We start from the raw sequence: 20,725 nt of genomic DNA, 5'->3' as shown, positions 1-20,725 counted from the left end.
CCTTATTAACATTTTAAATATCGTTGTTTATTATACAGTAAAACGTAGGTACACATTATTACAGTTAATAATTATAAAACATTATATTTCCATAGAAATATAAGAAATCAAATTTTAGATGAATTATTTTTTCCTTATTATAATTTATTATATATTATTACATCGTAAACAATTTGAGTTATATTATTAATATTTTTCAACTGTTTTGCTCACAGAGATAATAATATAATTTACAATTGCAATTATGCGGTCAGTCCGATTTGAGATTTCTATGGTAGACATATCGCCATGGACGCGCTAACGTCCATACTAATTGTTTTACCTGTAACAGCGCACCTTCCTAACCCGCGATTCGGCAGATGGCTCGCTCCCCCTGTCTAATTGGTCAACTGGAAACGCACACGTGCATTTAATTGGGCTCTCCGCCGGATAGATTGATGAAATATATTATTTATTGTTGTCTGCAGTAGACCACGCCTACTCCGTGTATACTTTTCGACACTTAATGTGCCCTCGACAGCGGCTGAGGTGGTGAGAAATCGCAGACAAATTAATAACCCCGAGCAAAGTTTATCAAATGATTATAATAATATCTTAATAATATCGTCGTCGAGCGGTGGCGGAGTCGATAAAAATCGTCGTGCAAGCTACAATAATAACGATATTTATAACTATAATAATGACTCGTGTTGCCGATGTTTTTGATTAATAAAAATAATAACAATAATAATAATAATAAATAATAATACTTAAACAAACATATTATTATTATGTGACGATTTATAATATTTTTCGATTGTTTCGGATTTTATGTCAATATTTGAAATCGCGGAGAAGACGTATCTGGTTTGCCACCAGTATCGGAACGTCGTAATCTGCGATATTCACGATAATAATGTTACTGTCCCCCCTCCCCTCCCCCCCCCCGATCGAGCGCGCGAATCTTCGTATATTTTACTGCCGCGACTGTATTATATCGACAGCCGCCGCTAAGACAATAATATGTTCAGAAGTCAGTTTTTATATTATTATATTATTATAAAGTCTTCCCAGCCGATGAATCTGCGCCGCAACCGACGTCGTACACATTCCACTCCATGGCCTGTCATCCGAAAGTGGATAAAAACGACAGAGACGATAATAGTATTAATAATAATGATAATAATAATAATAATAATAATAATAAGCTTGCTAATAGGTCTTTGTGTATTGTGAGTTCGTGAAAAAACACACACACATGTGTATATGTGTATAACGCGTGCGCGTGTCTGTATATATATATATAGAAATAATAAATAAATAAACGGGTTCCAAATAAGAACTGAAACACGAGCTAAATGCTATTATGAGGTTTGACAGATTTATTAGGAACCAGTTTTATGTGCTTATCTGACGACCAAAACCTGTAGTCTTTTTTTTCATTATCATTATTATTATTTTTTATATATGTAATATAATATATATATATGTATACATTTTTTTAACGGCCGTTTTGTGGCGGAAAGCTCAATCGAAATGAGACGCGCTACAGACGTCTAATACGCTGCAGCGGCCGTAGGACAAGAGGGGAAGTGAAAAAAAAATGTGTTTATATAAATATAATATAAAATAAACGTTAATCGGAATGAATTAAATTCTATTTATTACTCTCTCGATTTGTTTAACCATATAATACCTATATAATAAATTTTATGAACGTGATTGGCTTACTTGTCTTTATAATTTTCATAATATATTTATTTCGAATTCAGACTTAAACAGGTAATCGGCCGGGCTATACGTTCACACTTACCATAAAGTATAATGCGTTGCACATTATTAATAATTCTCTTCTACATTGAAAAACGTTATATCAATTCATAATAATTTATTTTATTATACTTCATCGTACCCATTAAAAACGCACAATTATTATGTCATTATTATTTTTTTTTTAAATTAATCTGTGTATCAAACTCAAACATTATTATAAGTTATAACTACACACAACAAACAGGTGTCTGGCGTATTTGCATTAATAAGCTGCACATTGCATGTACCTATACCACGTTCTATATTATAAGCGTTGACTGAACTGCATTCATTATTATATCGAAGTAGTATCCGTATATGTGCACTGTAAATACCTATATATCATTAAATTTATACATGTTTATTATAAATACAATATATTATAAGAAAAAAAGATCATCGCATATAGTATTCGACGGTTTTCTTTTACCGACGCGTCCGAGATAGTGCAGCGGGAGCATTAAAACGATTATTGCCCGACCGGAATCCTTTTCACTGGAGAGCCCCAAAATTTTTTAAAAACATTTAGTCAAGGATGAAATACATAATAATAATATTCGAACCGTGGGCAAAAAAGAACCGGTACTGTGAGTTCTCTGTATATGTCTTTTGTGTTCCATTGTGATTTTTCTTTTCTTCTACTTGTCGCATGTGATGGGCATTTTACCGCGATGTCGGACAAGGCTGTGAACAATAAGGTCCACTCAGCGAATACCCCACTGAGACCCTATACACTCACTCAATGCTGCACCGTCGTCTTCAATATATATAGTATATACATATACCTAATATATTATAAGGATCATGTATAGGTCATATATAATATATATTATGTACATTGTACAGGTATACCACCTATTTATACCATTGATTCGATCCGGTGCACAGACACGTGCTACGTGCAAAATATCTACATAGAAGTATAGACTAGTTGAGATGACAAGGTCTCTTTTTCTAATCCGACATCGGGCTTCTGTCGTGATTTATATTTAATACTCAGATTCAAAGCGGCGAGCAAGCAAAAAAAGACGTCAAATATATATAAATGTTATGTGCGTATATAAAAAATATAGAAAATCAAAAGAGCCCACTGATTACATCCTCTTTGTGCACATAATCTCTGCACTCCACAGTGTATCTGTACAAACAAATGTATGTGTATCGCAGGCTGTGAGAGTGCGGTCAGTAAATCAATGGAAGCGAAGAAGTGCGCGAGGTATAATAAGGCTCGTGGAATGACCACGGCGGTGGATAAGAAGTACTATGTATAATATATACATACACACATATGTATATATATATATATATATACACACACGTGAGAAGAGATAGTCGAATGAGATGAAAAAAGATAGTATGATGTGCAAGAAAGACGTGAGCATAACGGCAGCAACAGCGGCGGCGGCAGCAGCAGCAGCAGCCGGTCGTTCCGGTAAAACGCGGCGCGGGGGGGGGAAGAACAAGACTCGCACAGAATCGCCGTCCCGATCTCTTATATTATTATTATTACACACGCACGCACTCTGTGCGTATATATTTATATACACTACATATGTAGAGTTGGTGGTGATGATGGTGGTGGTGGTGGTCGTCGTCGTCTTCGTTGCAGTCGTCAGCAGCAGTTGAATGCCAACGAGACCAGTAATATACAAGGGGGAAATGACTGCGGAGAGAGAAGTACCTCGTCGCCACTATACAGCAGTAGAAAAAAAAAAAACGTACACACAAACGACTTTATATAATAAATAACAACTGAATCCCGGTCTCGGGCAACACAATCGTGGGGATTTATATTATTTACATATAATATAACGTACAAGGTGCACGTGAACGACACACACACACGTGCACACTCTCTTCTCTTCGTCCTGCTCGCAACACTGTCATCGTCGTCCTTCGTGTTCAGAGCGCGCGCATCTTCGTACAATATACGTTTATTATTCGTTTATAAACATATATAATACATATATGTGTACACTTGAGTGTGTACGACGTGACTACTACTATTATTACTACTACATAAGACAAATACACATGCATATTATATATGTGACTGTGTGACAATGTGTGTGTGAACACTAAGTGCTAACGAATATCAATCGTTATTGGTATTCGCGTCGCGTCTTTACCCCCTCGTCCTACGGTCGACGAGTAATTTCCCTTTGCCCCCGCATCGTGTTATATTATAATAATAGTATATATCATGTTACAAGATAATCACTTCATTTGTTCACCTCGTCGTCCTTCCCCCCCACTCACCGGCAACCAAGTATATTCTGTCTCCTACCGTCTATTAACGCACCGTCGAAAAAATGATGTATGTACCTGTGCATCGTATAATACCTCACGTATTTTTACAACTCCACGCCTGCGAACGATATCTGCGTAAGAGTACTCACCAAAATATAATATTATAATAACAATGCTGCGGTCGCCGTTGTGGTTATTATAATAATAATATTATTCCAATCAATAATCGACGTAGTATCTCTATATATATATATGATATTAAATTATATTATCCCCTCTTCTAATATTAATATCCGATTAAAAAATATTTACGATAGAAAAATTAATTTGTATGTTAAATAAATTATACGCCCGCGTTTATGTATATAGATATAATATGCATTATGATGTCGTTATAACATTTTAATGTTATTATGGCCCCCAATACACAGAACTGGTTTTCGCGCGTAATTAAATACCGTTTACGGCACCGCCTCGTCGCCGTCGACTGTAATTTACAAAAACGCTAAATAATATATATTTTAAAATGCACTGACTAACGTTGATTGTGGAGGGGTGGGCATTCATAAAGTATGTATTTACCGAAAAGAATGACTTAATTTACGTATTGTATGCGACGATTACATTCAGATTGAAAAGAACAGCAACAGCAACAGCAGCAGCGTTTCTTGGAGTGTAACAGAGTCGTCTCGTACACACATCTTATAATAATATACACGTCTTACTTCGTATCTGATGTGTCAATGTGTGTGTGAGTGTGTGTCTAAAGTCTACCTGTATAGACACGTTTTCTATGTGTGCCTATATAATGTCGTCTTTTAAACACGGTCGTTATACGCGCGCGTGACAATAGTCGAGCTGATTTGAATGTTTCAAACGCATACGCATGAATATACTTGCGCGGACAACACAAACAAACGAGAATTCTTATGCGGCAGCGTATAGGTATAATGTAGAGGCAGGTAAAAATTAGTCTAAGCGAACCCGCGGTTGAAATATTATGTAAATTATCGTGTCGCCCGTTTATTGTTATTATATTATCATCATCATTAGGTGAACAGTAAGAAATTATAGTAATTTACATTGAAATGCGCGCGTTCGTCACACACACACGATGGTAGGTACCTATATATAGCTGCAGTTCCGTTGGACACGGTGGGTACTATGTGCTGTAGCGCCTTAAAATAAAGTCACTATTGTAGAGCGTTTGGAATTTATTATTTCGTTTCCCATATTATTATTGTAGTCACTGCTGTAGTGTATATGATTTCTTCAACCCTTACCCTTCCATCAACACCGTCAACAAGTTAACCACACGCACCCGATGTGTGCACTTATATACATGAATTTATATATCTCCATGTATATCATATACATATACGTCTGCTCGAACTCGTATATAATGTAATATAATGCATAAACGTATCCTGTAGGTACATTTTTCACGATTCTTCTTTATTCCTCTACCGTCATCGTAGCTGTATGTATCGTCGTCGTGTATATAAAGTCGCTTCTGCTCGGCGCAACGTCTCATCCGCAATCGTTTTAAAACAATGGACCATATTATAGTGGCGCGTTAATTAAGACGTGTCACGTTAATATCCGTAATGATCATACAATATAACGTGAGTAATATAATATGTAGGTACCTACTGTCTTACCTATAGCCTACAGGTATATTAGCTAGGTACATGAAATACGTTCGACGATTTTATTTTAATTAACCCTCTCCCCCGGCATATCTACGTCGTATCTTATGCACACCGGGAGTATCATAACAACGTTATGTTATATTACATGTATGATGTACCTATCATAATTATCGTAAAATAAATTATATTATTGAAATTATATACGTTATATTGTAATAAAGCAATGGCTTTGATTAAAAATTGATCATGTCTGTTATAGTGACAACACGTCATAAGACGAGTAAGATTTTTTTCTTTTTCTTCTTTGCGGTACAACAGTTCGCATACGCATATTGAATGAGTGAGTATACCAGTATACGACTACGTACAGCGCCGCATCAGCGTTATTTCTATTGCATCACGAAAACAAAACTATCATATATATATATTATATCTATTAGCACAATGAGTTACAATCAATGTGATCACCATTTATTGGAATTAAAAATTAAAAACTTAAGCAAAATCATATAATATTTCTGATAAAAATTCGATCATTTATTGTTATAATAATTCTGAAAAGGATTATACTATGATCACTTTTATAGATTTAAATCAAAGCTGATTGAGTTATGCGTGTAACGACTTCATTTGCAATACTTAGACGTGTAACGAATTGTACGATGTATGAACATGCATGTATGGACTTACAGCTATTCATTTTTATGTAGCCATATTATATTTATATAAGTACTATTTGAAGAATAGTGTAGTTTCTATATACTGCCATTTAGGGGATATTCAAAAGTTCGGTAATAAATAGGTACTGACAGTTTTTAAGCATTTGGTGTAATAAACCAATTATAAATATAATTACCATTGTTTTACATTAAAATGGAAGTCAATAATTACTTTTTACACCAAACTGATTTTAAGTATAATATAATTATTAGTATTTAGTATTTATATTACGTAGGTATATACCCTAATGGTCAAGTCCAATTAAATTTAATATATGCATTGATTGATACTTTTATTTGCTTAAAAATTTCATGCGGTGTAATAATAAGATGTTTTATAGAATGTGTTATAATAATGATGAAAAAAAAATGTTAAATAGTAATAAAAAAAAAAAATGGTCTGTATCTTGGTGATCAATGACCACGTTAAGCGGAACTTACTGTGCAATACATGCATATAACGTATACACGTGCTCGTATCGTATATTATAATTTTGTTGTATTATAGTATATCTCCGTTATTCGTCCGCACACACACACATATATATATATATATATATATATATATTACATTAATACGTTGCATTCGTATACGGCTATAATATAATAATACGTCTTATTGTACGCGTCGTATACCTAAGTAGTACAGTGACTTATGTGCTTCCATTATTCATCATCAGGGCACCACGTAGGAGTGGAGAATCGTATATAAATATCCGTACAACACACATATGTATATAAATGTTGACCCCGCGCGTATTATTGTAAATTACGCCCGATGGAGATAATATGCGTGCGCGGTTTTTTTTTTCTTTTCGTCGTGCCCGCGCTGACATTTCACGAGGAAAAAAAATTATACCTATATACGCGTATACACAGCTAGGTGACTGCTGCAGTATATAATAACATACGATACAATAATATTATGTTGTATTATATTATTTTATTATATATGGCGAACGATATTGTATTATATATTATGCGTCCCGCTCGCGCGCATATGCACTCGGCGGCGATAAATCGCCCGACCAGTTGTAAATCATCGCGCGCGTATATATTATACTTATACCTATTCCTGCCTCCTACATGTTATTCGACTGCACGCGCGCGAACCGACTTTTTATCCGTCTTTATAATAATAATGCGATGATATTATTATAACTTGCACGCATTCTTTAATTGGACCGATTCATCGGCGACGCGTCTAATGGGATCAAATAACAACGGTATAGTAACGACCTTCATACTGAGGTACTATACGTAAGTCTCCGCTACAGCGCGCGAATGACCCCTTCGGAAAAAAACGCCGCCTACGCCTCCCTAATTTCTTTTTTTTTCGTGAAAACCCGATGGTGAACGAATAAACAAATAATAAACCCGTCCGACGACCCCGCGCTCGCAGTGTACAACTTTAATGGCGGAGGCGGCCGGACCGCGGCGCGCAAGGGGGGCGCGTCCATCGCCGTTATATTATAATATAATAAATTATACATATATATATATATATTATGTGTCCGTACGTTACACTGCAGTCCGCGGCGACGCGACGGCGTGTCGGGCCCGTCCCCCTTCGACGACGACGGCCTTCATGAAGACATTATTCTTTACACACGCCGCGTGTATCATAATATTGTGTACGAATATATTATAATATACCTATAGGTATGAAGCGCGAGTAATGATTGTCGGTGGTAAAACGAGAAAAGCGGTTGAAAAAAAAATAAATACGAATAAAATCGTGACGAAAACTATATAATAATAATAATATAACGTGGAGTCTGCGGCGATGCTGGGTCTCCGCCGGTCGTGGTGTAGGAGGGAAAAACGCTGGACCGCGGGAGAACCACGGCGTACATAATATGTAATTGCATATTATACAGCGATCGCGCCGAAAAGAAAAAGACCTGGTAATATCTATATAATATGGGTGGGTTAGATATTATACTATAATACACGTGGTGGGCGGGCGGGAGATAGAAAACAAAATTATACCGAAATAAATAACGATATCACGTATATATACATATATACTTATATATTATGGTCTCACCGCCACATCGGTCCCGTTCTCGCGATTGGTTCGTCCGCGTTGATAATTTCATTTTGTCCGCTATAATATGTGTACGATACACACACGTCGCTCTGCGTACATAATATTACATCGGTACCTACACAATCGCGTCGTAACAGCTGTATCACGTTATTATGATGTACACTCCGCGTCCAGGAGGTGTAATTAGCCGACGATGATATTCTATTCTAAGTGGAACTAAGACTCTGCAATTGATTTCGTTCGCCACAGTTCTGTTAGTTTATTAGTAGTAAATCAAAAATTAATATTATTTGTCCAATCATTTTCATAGTGTTGCACGTCATAAATGTTTGAAAACCACATCAATTCTTCGCTTGTTCCCTTTAAAAGAATTTCACCGAAATTGAACAATAAACGTATTAACCGCTAACTGAAGACCCCGTGTTAAGCTCAGTTCTTTTGTGAATAAGTGTGACTCGAACGAGAGTTTGTCGTATGGTTATAAAAACAGGGTAACAGGATACCATATTATTATTTACCTAATGCTTCAACTATCGTTGTAGAATGAACTGGCGAAGGCCATCATCACCGCCAGATGATATGGCAAAAATCTTGATCGTAAAAGAGTGCCGATGAGAATTAATGGAATAGCGTTTTTTGCACGGACGAAATTCTTCGATCGATGTCTCTGGAGGTGGTTTCTTTGGTCACGAAGACTTAATTAAATACCAAGACGAGGAAATGACTCGTTCGTACCTCTTTTCGAAGATATTTTTTTCGGTTAATACATTTTTAAGTGTTTCAAAAAGAACGAGATTAATTATTGTATACACTCGCACTACACGGCAATAAGACTAATAAGGTGCTATCGAGGTGACAACCGGTAAGATGAAACACGCGAATATTAATCGGGCGACGCCGCTGAGTCTATCAGCTCGTCTAATCACATAAATTGATAAGGCGATTCCGAGACGAGACCGTAAACCAACATAGGGACGAGAGATCGAGAAGGAAATGATGATGTTATTATTGTTATACATATTTTTATTATTATATTACCTATACCGTACCCCGTATCGTCGTCGTCGTCGTTGTCGTGACGTCACCGTTCGCGTCTCACTCCGGTCCGCGTCGTAGTCGCACACTTGGGTGGTCCGTCGTGGCGTGGCTGCGGTAACCGCGCGCGCGCGCTGCCTCAGTCGACGATTCGGTTTTGTGGTGCGATGTGCGCGTCTTGCTCGTCGTTCTCCCGTCCTGGTCGCCGCCGCCGTCGTCGCCGTCGTCGCCGTCGAGTCACAGCCGTACCGAAGTTCGCGAGATCGCCGTCGTCACTCGAGAAGCATATTCGTGACAACCGTCATCCGTCGTGTACCTTAATCGTGTAGCAGTACATAATCCAAGACCGTTTAGTTCGGTCGCCGTGCGAACAGCTACAAAGTGACGTACGCCATGCACCCACAGGTCTGTAGTCCCAAAATAGCAGAGACGATGTAGAGGGTATGTCGATGATTCGGGTGGAAGGGAAAACCGAGTCCGAAAGTTTTTGTCGTCTTCAGACGAAATAGTATAATTATTATAATGGTCCTGCAGGAGTCTATAATGAGTGTGCCGTCGTATCATAGCCCGTATTGTAGGTATATGTCGTTACCCTTATGATACTAACGTCATAGTATTAGGTACATACCGTGATTGCGGCTCGCTTACACGAAACACCTGTTGTTGTCGGGCTGAAAATAAGTACGTAAAATTTCAATATTTTGCCCACTGCTGCCACAGTTGTTCATAGTCGACAGAGTCAGGTTGGTGACGACACATTTTGTTAGCGTTTTCAATGACAACTTTTTTAAGAATTTGAATTGTTTCGGATGTGGTATGTAGATATAAAAAAAAATATTATAATACCGAGGAGCTAATTTTAGAAATCGACGAGAAAAGTTCTGGTTCGTCGCGGCGATCTAGTTATTTTCTAATTTCATATTTGAGCAATAAAATTGTTGCCCGCCGACTCGAATAAAATGACTCTATAATTGTGGCAGATATATTGTAATCACAAATATATCTCGTATAAGGCCTGGAAACTGTCCAGTGACGACGATATTTCTGAAAATACATTTCAACATGTTGTTTTGCTGTCAGAATCGTGTCTGCCATCAAAAACTAGTGTTTTTATTAATTCTTTACGTCATCAGGGACAAGTGATAAAATTTTTTTTCAAGTTTCTTTCACTTCATTGGCCATGTAGGAAAATTGGCTAGCCAAAAAAATTACCATAATAATAATACAACTGTTTTATGTGTCAAACTGAACGTCACCGCCAACCCTCAACAAAATATATTTTATTCATGTCTACGTCCTTAGTATTCGACCGGTCCACATAAAGTACCACGTAAAAGAGAAACATTTATATATATATATATATATATTATAAAATACGAGTTGTTGAATGTAGGTACACCTGATTTTATTTTATTTATTTATTTTTTTTTTTTTAGTGTGTAATTCTCACAGGGTATAAATATTTCTACAAAGAATCGGCAAAAGGGAGAATAATAATATAATAATATAATATAATGTGGACGTCGAGAGAGAACAAGTCTCAATACATCTGTATAGCAGGGCAGAAAGGGGGTGGGGAAACAAAAAAAAAGGACGGCGAGAATTCAAAATTCAACGTCCTGCTGTTCGGTTCTAAGAAATTCACGGCCAGTTGCATTCCATCACTGGCATTATTATATCGAAATGTTTATCTGTGATCTAACAAATTGAACACATGCCTAAACTACCACCAATCATACTTCGTCGTCGGCCGTCCGGTGCAATGATAAAGAGGAAACCGTGCGCGGTGTTTTCTTACTTTGAATTTTTTTTTTGTCTCTCAAATCTAATAGTTTAAGTTTTTTCGATTATTCAATTTGCCGCCACACGGTGAAAAAAAGAATGAAAGCAAAAAATGAACATGACTAAAACGCTCGGCCGTAAACTGTAAGATAAATACAATATAATCGTAGTGTCGTTGTTGCCATGTATTGGTATGTGAGGGTGAGGTGAGAGGAGGATACAACGGGAAAGAAAAAATATTGCCGAGGATTTATAATAATAAATGAACATAAATATATTATTATTATGAGTCGTGTATTTGAATAACGCAGAAGAATTAATGACCCATAGTTCATCCAATCCTTATGGTCACGAACTCGTAATGTTAAAAAATTATAATTGAAAGATTAAATATTTGGTGTCTAGATACTATATACCGATTGAGAAGTAATATTGTTGTACACATTTTATAATTTATATTTTAATACATAGGTACTATCGATATAGTATTCATAAATAATTACTACCTACTATCACTGTAAAATTATGACTAAATGATGTCCGTATTTGAATTATAACGATGCGTGACGCAACGAACGATCAAAACGGAAGCTACATACACTAAAAGGCGCGTCTTCATCTTTGTAATTGATATGACGAAGTAGTCTCGAATAGCATTATGTAAACATGCGTGTATACAAATGTAAACAGAGTGATTCTTTTATTGTGAATCAGTAAATATCTTAGTGAATTTTTCATTTTTATTTTTTTTCCATAGTTGTAAATAGACATTTATAAGTTTTTATTCTTAAAATTTAAAATTTAAAAATTCATCCGATTTTTCTAGGATATTTTCTGATTTACGATAAAAAAAAATCATTATGCACCTCATGTATATAATATTATACATAGTTGGCAACGTGCTATACCCGCTGCAACCATGACGAAGAACACGCAAGAAAATAAATAAAATATTACGATGAAAAGCCTCTCCCGGAAATAGTTCACAGGATGCCAATTGTATATACATTTAAGTACGAGTGTGTATCGGTATATATAAAATATAATATGTTCCTCTATGTGTAGAGGTATATAATACGCCACCGCCGCCGACATCTGAAAATAGTGTCGTAAATCAACAGCTCGCTCTCGCCGCCGCACATGGCCCCGGCCATCGTCGTTAAAATAAAACTCTCTTTTCAAAAAGGACAACACCGACTTGTCCGGAAATTTTACAGCACCGCTGCCAGTGCTTCTTCTGTCTACCACTCTTGCTGCTTCTCGTATTATCCATAATATTATATATAGGTTGTCAGCCGACATGATTCGTTTAGCACTGAACACGTTTTTTTGATATACAACAACTGTGCGTCGGTTCTCATTTCTCGTTTTTATTTTTACAAATCCTATCCGGGATGATGAGCCACAACAGACGACGACCACAACACCGCTTGAATTTTACTATAAGACGTACATATTATATAATATTTAGTTACTGCCACCATTCGTCACCAGACGACCATTACGAATCGTCACTGTCATCATATAATATCCTTGTGTTCCACGCATAGACATTCCCACGTCTAAACAAATAACACCACTATTATATTATCTTGATAATACTATGAAGGCAATCGGAAAATTCTTTTGTCGCAATAACGTACGAAGACTTGTAATAGTGGTGAGAGAACAATTTTTAACGTACAAATTTGAGTGAATTGGATAATATATAACTTAAATTAATTTTACGATCGACAATATAAATAATAGTTAAAATTATATACATACATTTATGAAGGAAAATATATTAATATATCTTACATTATATTATACGTATGCAGTTAATTTATTGTGATTTAATAATAATTTTAAGACCACTAGTTTTTTTTTTTTTTTAATCACAATCGAGTTTTATGAACTCATATTATTTGTTTATTAGTGAAAATCTTTAATGTTATTATTTATGACAGCTAAAAATAAACTACTTTCGCATGTTATATTTTATACTATTTTTTTAAATCTTTATCAGTCGCTTTGAGTTTCTTAATTTTTAAATAATAAACAAACGACTTGTATTGTGTGTTTTATAGTAATAATGTAAATGGACTTTTATACGCACTGTGTTTATTCGATCGTTGTATTAAGTTGTTCCATTTTATTGAACACAGCATGCGAATATAGGTAATTGGTAAAAGTTATATTTTTTATTCTTTGGCAATAAACTCGCTGTTGTCAGTAACAATAATAATAATTAGTATGAAAGCAGAGTTTACTTGGATTTGAAATTCAGAATAATCAACGAGTTAGTATGTACACGTCTTTGACCCATAAGTTTGTCTGACGGCGCTTTTCGGTTATGTTATGTTGTATGCGTATAGGATTTAAATAACCACCCGATACACGAATAGACACAACTCCTGCAGTGAATTAGGTGTCGTATTTTATGGGGCCTGCAAAGTTTATGGTTTTGTTTAGCAAGCTGTTTATATTCGGTGGAAGTCAATTCGGTAACCAGCTCACCCGGGGTCCTTGCACCATTGATAATAATTTTACTAATACACTATTATATTATAATTATATGTATGTATATTTATAGCCATGTGTGTATTTTGATTGTTTACAGCTTAGTCGGGAGTTGCGGTGTTGGAGGATCAGGTGACTTAGTTCGGAGGGGGGCGGGTGGCGTCCTGCCGCCACACCATCCGCACCCCCATCCAGCCGATTTCCCCCATCCGCTTCGTTTCAACTGTATGGATATCTGTTCGTCGTTTGCAACAGTCGGTTCCCTGAGTAAGTTTAATAAATATAATAAATATTTATTTAAAGGATAATATTATTTTGATTTCCTCGAAACTTGTTCAGAAAGGTGAATATTATAATGAATATTAGATAACGTTTGAACAATGCTTAGTTACTAGCATTTTTTTTTTTTTTATATTAAACTTCAGTATTTGCATAATGTTTAAAACATTTATTGTCATCTTTGATATAATTTAGTTTAATTATTATAATTGTCATCTTTGTCCTTTCCATTTGTTATTATATAATGAAATGAAAAAAATAAATGTCATTGTAATTGTAATAAATAGTAATAAGTAATAACGCAATTGAAAGAATTATGCATAATTGAAAAAAATGTATGCAATTTTTAATTTAAAAAATATTTTCATAATACATTTAGTTTTGATTTTTAACATTCTGTTCAATTTTTTTTTCACCTTCTTTTCAACGGTTAGACTCTTAACTCATATATAAAATATATAATTTATATATATTAATCACTATAATTGTTGTATTAATCATCGTAAATTGTGATAAATAGGTTCGGGTCTGTGTAGCCCGTTGGCACAAAGCTTTTCGCGTCAGGGCAAGAAACGGGCGCTGTCTGTGTCGCCGTCCCCAGACCTGGAGCTACATGGCAGGATTCGGTCATCGCCGAGTGCACTATACTCGGCTGCCGCAGCGTACGGCGCTTCGTGCTCTAGGAGCTCGAGTACGTCCGGTTCGTACGGCCACCTGAATCCGCTGGCGTTTACTATGCAGCATCACCCGTCCGTCATATCGCCTCAAGTTCAACAGTTGTTGCGATCCGCCAGTGGCTTGCATTTGCCGTGGCATAACGCTGCTGCCATGCCATCATCCGCTCATCATCCTTCGTACAACATTCATATGTTACCTGTACCCTCACAGGACTGCAGTTCACAGGCAAGTAGTTTCTATATTTATGAGATCTTTTTTTTCGTTATGTGTTGTTATGTATAATTCCATATGGTTATTAGATGTTGGCCAACGACATGTGCAAGGTCAAACAAGAACGCTCCAAATCAAAATCGACATCAGCTTCAAAAAAGTCTTCTCAAAAAGTTGTTGAAGACTCGAAACAAAACTCACCAGAATCTATCAGCGATCTTAAAGGGGAACCAGATTTTATCGAGACAAACTGTCACTGGAAGAACTGTAATTTAGAATACCAGACTCAGGCTGTATTAGTACAGGTACATATCATAATATTTATTGTCTTCATTACTATTCAATATTATTTTCAATTCACAATAATTATTAATATTAAAAAAATATGCCGATATCAAATTCATTAAAATGTGTAGTTGCTCGAAGCAAAGTAAAATTAATTGCATAACTCAACGCCAGTCATACAACAACATCAGAATATTAATACGCTTACCGTTTTTCTTTTATATAATGATAATGCGATGACTTTATAATATTATTATATTCTTGTGATTTGCAGCACATCGTTAATGATCATATTCAGGCGAACAAAAAGTCATTTGTATGCCAGTGGCAGGATTGTTCTAGAGCCGAGAAGCCATTCAAAGCCCAATACATGCTTGTGGTACATATGCGAAGACACACTGGAGAGAAGCCACATAAATGCACGGTAATTGATTTACCTCTAAGTTTTGTTAATATAAATCGAACGTATATGATAGTTACTGTCAGATCTTTTGTATATATTATAATTATTAATTAAAATATGAAAAATCTATACCTTAATATACTTTAATTCTTAAAATATATTACCAAAAATAAATAAATTTGACCATTTATAAATACGTATGATTTTATACTTAACGTCTACATGATATTAAAAATTAACGTAATGTGAATTTTACAGTTCGAAAAATGCACCAAAGCTTATTCGAGGTTGGAAAACCTAAAAACTCATCTCAGATCTCATACCGGCGAAAAGCCCTATACTTGTGAACACCCTGGTTGCAGTAAGGCTTTTAGCAATGCTTCCGATAGAGCAAAACATCAAAACCGCACTCATTCTAGCGAGGTAAATATAACTTTAAAAAGTATACTATTCAGTGTTTATAATTTTTTTACTTTTATTATGAGCGGGCTTGAGGTATTGTAAAATATAATATAATATTAAATTGTTTATTGTATGATATACTATATAAAAATAATACTTTTTCTATTTCAAAGTTTGTTTTGGTGAAAATGTATGTTTATTATGTATATAATATAATATTTTTAATTTATGTGTATGCAATCAGTTGGGAAAATTGAATAGGTGAGATCGGGTTTACTAAAAATCGTTCGCTGAAATAGTACTAACGTAAAGTTTTTTATTTTTTAGAAACCCTATATATGTAAAGCTCCTGGATGTACAAAACGTTACACCGATCCTAGTTCCTTGCGCAAACACGTCAAGACGGTTCACGGAGCTGATTTCTATGCGCATAAACGACATAAAGGCAATGGAAATGGCGACAACAGCCGCGGTGGAGGAAGCGGTGGTGGCGGTGGAGGTAGTGGCAACGGCCCGGGTGCTGACGACGCGTCACCGTATCGGAGCGATGAGATGCCGATGAGTGCCAAAACCGTTAGCGTGTCTAGTCCTAGTATAAAATCTGAAGTACGCACCTACAGCATTCCTAAAATAAATTGAATTTTAAAAGATCATTTGGCTTTATTTTAGTTTGATTTATTTATATAATTTGTGTTCTCTCTTTTTTTTCCTATAGGAAACAAATTCCCCTGGACAGCAACCCAGTCCTATGAGCGTTCCATATAGCAATAGAATGTTTCACGACGAACCTATTAGTGACAGCAACCATAGTGCAGACGCTTTGGATGATAATTGGGTTGAAGACGGACATGAAGACGTGAGTGTTTACTATACATCTTATTAAATCTCATCGGCGGCGCCGAATTTAGTTTAAGCCATAAACAATTTAAATAATTGACAATTTATTTGACTTTTTTAGTTATTCGACTTTATACCAATGCACTCCGAAATGGGAATGGTTACTTCGGCACCTATGGTCCGAAGGATGCGACGGTTTGTGCCACATGTTGGATTGAAGCACGTCGCAGCCGGTGAATTATCGCCTATGTCCGACTTGAGTTCAGGACACGGAAATACTTCTGGTATGCAAGAATTAAATAAGCAATTAACTGATATGAAAATGATATCTAATCAAGACACAATACGGAGAGAAAGCACGTTTAGTAACTACTGGAGCATGAAGTCTGACCACAGTCGCAGGAATAGTCAAGTACGTATACAAACTTGATTTGAGAAAAATAGTTTACACATTGAATAACTTTTGATTTCTTTTAGGTGCCTTCCGAGCATCATAGGTTAAGTAACGCCTCGTCCTTATACGATCCGATTTCTGTGGATTATTCACCTAGTCAAGCAAATACAGCCATGGGTCCTGATATGGATGTATGTACCTAAAAGAAGACATTCAAATATTATTTGACGTCTATATATTTTTATTTCGGTTTTTAGGCGTTTACCGATAACGAAGAATGCAGGCAGATGCCAGAAAGTGCAAAAATGTCAAGACCTCAAACTCGCCAAGCCGGAGCCGTACATCATCCCAACTCTAATATCAACCTTGACGAGGTCGGTGAGGGCGAATCACTGGAGAGCAAAATGGTTCTACCCGATGATTTTGACGACGTCATTAAGGACATGGTGAGTTATCGTTGTTGCGTTGGCGATAAAACCCAGAAATAATATTATAACGCGAGTCACAGTGTTGTAAACGATTTTTGTTTAATTATTTTTTTTTTCAGATAAGTGAAAAAATCGACGATTACGATCTCGGCGCTTTCGACGCGGAAAAAACCATCAACGAACTGACCGAATCCGCTCTGGAGAACATCCCCACGCTGACCCCGCCCATCGTTCAGGAAACGACTAACGGCGCCGGCAACGGTCAAGCGTTGACCAATTCCGTGGCTCCCGTCGTTTCGCCGCCCACTCTGAACGATAGGCCCACCAAAGTTCCACCAGCCAACAGCTACAGGAACATGCGCAGCAACAGTTTACCGGTCAACTGGCAGGGACAGGCGCAGAGCTACGGTCAGGGCTTGCCCGGTGCGGCGTACAACCCTCAATTCCAGAACCAAAGACCGTACCAGGCCAACCACCCGGCGATGCTGTTCGGCACCACAACCACCAACAACAACAGCAACAACAATAACTTTAACTTCGGACCGATGATGCAGCAGAGGCAGAACGGTGGACGGTACTCGTATTCGTCCAACCAGGACTTCGTCAACTACAACCAAAATTACGCCAACTTCAGGCACAACGGCGGACAGCAGTACCACCAATTGAAGAACAACAACAATCAACACTACCAACTGAACAATAACAATAGCAACAACAACAATAACAACGCCAACACCACCAACAACAACAACAACAACAGCAATAGCAACAACGGTCAGCAGTTCCACGGCCAAGCAAATGAAAATGGGTATTACGATAACAACAGCGCCACCCCAAGCGCGTACCATAGATGCCAGAGGACCGCCGCCGGTAACGGAGGACAACAAGCCGCGACGGTGGGACAAGCGGCCGTCGCGCACGGCATGCAGTCGTATAGCCACGGATATTACAACGGTGGCTGTAACAACCAACAGTGCGGTCAACAGCAGTGCGGCCAACAGCACAACAACAATTACTACAACAGTGGTTATCATCAGAACAACGGCGGAAAATTCAATAACTGTTACTCGAGACCGAACAGTCACCACCAACAGATGCAGAGCCAGCAGACCCATCAGCAGCAGCAGCAGCAGCAACAACAGCAACAGCACCAGCACCAGCAACAGTACTATACAGATCTGGACCGTAAACCGGATACCGGAACGACGGTGGCCGCGGGCCCGATGGAAGAACAATCCTCTTCCTTCCGGCCCGCACCAGAACCCCAAGAGTTCGACAGCAGCAACAACATGGTGCTTAAGGACATGTCCACATCATTGAGCTCGCTGTATGATGAAAACACCTTTTTCCAAATGTCCACCGTGTTCTCGGAATCATAACCATTTACGTATATTTTATTGTACAGAATATTTAAAACTATAGTTACCACTGTTTTGTAAGTGCTCTCCTCCCCCTCAAATGAAGTGTTGATGATTTGTATTTGTAATTTTTATATATTTTTTTTTTTTTCTGTATAACTGGTCATTAATGATAAACTTTTGTTAGATTTAAGATGAATGCAATTTTAAATTGGTGCATTTTTTCTATATTTTGTATAACGTAGATTTGAAAAAGTAAAAGATGAAAAAACTATAAATCCATTGGATTTATGTATATATGTTAAAATTTATAATTTTATTTATTTAAATGTAAGTATGTAATAAACTTATAAAATTTTATTGTTATAAATTTGATCTTCATTTTAAGACTTTTATTTATTTTATTTTGTTAAAATGAAATCATAACTTTCTTGTATGTTTGATTTAAGATGGTACATTTTTTTTAATTAAAAAAAGTTATATTTAATACTTATTTGTCTTTGAAAAACACTTTCATCTATTTATATCTGATTTTAATGTATTTGAGTACCTACTCTCTTAATGTACTATCGAGATATTCATGAAAGGATGGTCAATAAGCAGGTAAAAAATATTTATATTATTTCATTACATAATGACAGACTATAGTAGGATAAATAAAAACACTAAATCAAGTCAATACAATTTATTGGTAAAAAACAATGTATTACACAGAATACACATTTATGATGATGTTAGTATATTTTATATTATAAAAAATATAATAATTTATTGCAAGTTTCCTCACCACCTTAGCACATTATGAAAATCGATTTATATCAATTTTAATGTTGCATGAGGTATTGCATGTGGCGCGTTTTTATTGTGGTTTCCCCGAGTATAAACTTTAGGCCTAGTCCACACAGAAGATAATGAGGGAAAACTGTCACGATTAATAGTGTAATGCATATTTTCAGCTTAAATAATTAACCTGCTTTGGTAAAATTTTGATTTATAAAATAATATTTTATGTGACCGAATATCTCTCATTACCCTCATTGACAATGCTGAATTCATGACGTACATAATATTAATGATGATTAAATAAAAGGGTACTCTACCATTAAAATGTTATATATTAACATTGTGAAGTAATTTCGTTTATATTGATATATTTTTGTCTACTGAATTCAACATTGCACACATATCTGAAAAATAAATATAATTCATACGTATCTATTAATATTATAATACCTATATAAAGCAAATAGTTTTAATTTAAATAAAATTATTAAAATTATTTCTTAAATTCCACTTACCCTTTTACTACCGCTCTAATTTTATAATCGTGTGACAGAATAAACATATTTTTCACGTTTCATTAATTCTATTATGCATCTATAATCTTACATGTCCTTTATGAACGCCATAGCTATTGTGATGTGAGTATGAAAATATTAGATAGATAAAGACACAAGAATCCTCAGTGTCTATCTCCAAAGTCTTCTTGAAAATTTCATTAAAACAAAACATTAAAATTAAAATTAAGTTTTGTAACACAACTACTATAAAAATAAACTAATATTGCATTATGAATGAAAATTGACAGATAAGTAATTGAAGAACAAAATAGAATGAAATATGAGTTTGTGTCAAATAACTTACTAACTGACGATAAACATTATAAA

General features: G+C 36.0%; 1 protein-coding gene across 2 annotated transcripts in view; it reads left to right on the top strand.

The window, feature by feature from the left end:
* LOC112597514 (transcriptional activator cubitus interruptus) overlaps positions 1-19,324 on the top strand; it is a 37,586-nt gene extending 18,262 nt beyond the window's left edge. Inside the window, exons 1-12 of one of the 2 annotated variants that reach the window (XM_025343589.1) lie at positions 9,638-9,905; positions 13,885-14,051; positions 14,584-14,966; positions 15,041-15,256; positions 15,511-15,660; positions 15,898-16,062; positions 16,369-16,647; positions 16,757-16,897; positions 17,000-17,290; positions 17,356-17,463; positions 17,530-17,718; positions 17,820-19,324. In XM_025343589.1, coding sequence (XP_025199374.1) covers positions 14,012-14,051; positions 14,584-14,966; positions 15,041-15,256; positions 15,511-15,660; positions 15,898-16,062; positions 16,369-16,647; positions 16,757-16,897; positions 17,000-17,290; positions 17,356-17,463; positions 17,530-17,718; positions 17,820-19,079 — 3,222 coding nt within the window. In that variant the 5' untranslated portion in view covers positions 9,638-9,905; positions 13,885-14,011 and the 3' untranslated portion in view covers positions 19,080-19,324. Of the gene's footprint in view, positions 1-9,637; positions 9,906-13,884; positions 14,052-14,583; positions 14,967-15,040; positions 15,257-15,510; positions 15,661-15,897; positions 16,063-16,368; positions 16,648-16,756; positions 16,898-16,999; positions 17,291-17,355; positions 17,464-17,529; positions 17,719-17,819 lie in introns of those variants that run through there. The other variant, XM_025343588.1, reaches the window with a different exon arrangement.
* The last annotated feature ends 1,401 nt before the right edge of the window (positions 19,325-20,725 follow it).

Source organism: Melanaphis sacchari, unplaced genomic scaffold, assembly GCF_002803265.2.
Source record: "Melanaphis sacchari strain LSU unplaced genomic scaffold, SCAv2.0 Contig42_pilon_pilon, whole genome shotgun sequence".
NCBI lineage: Eukaryota > Metazoa > Arthropoda > Insecta > Hemiptera > Aphididae > Melanaphis > Melanaphis sacchari.
Note: the sequence above shows the minus strand (reverse complement) of the source record. Positions and strands in the feature narration are given on the sequence as shown.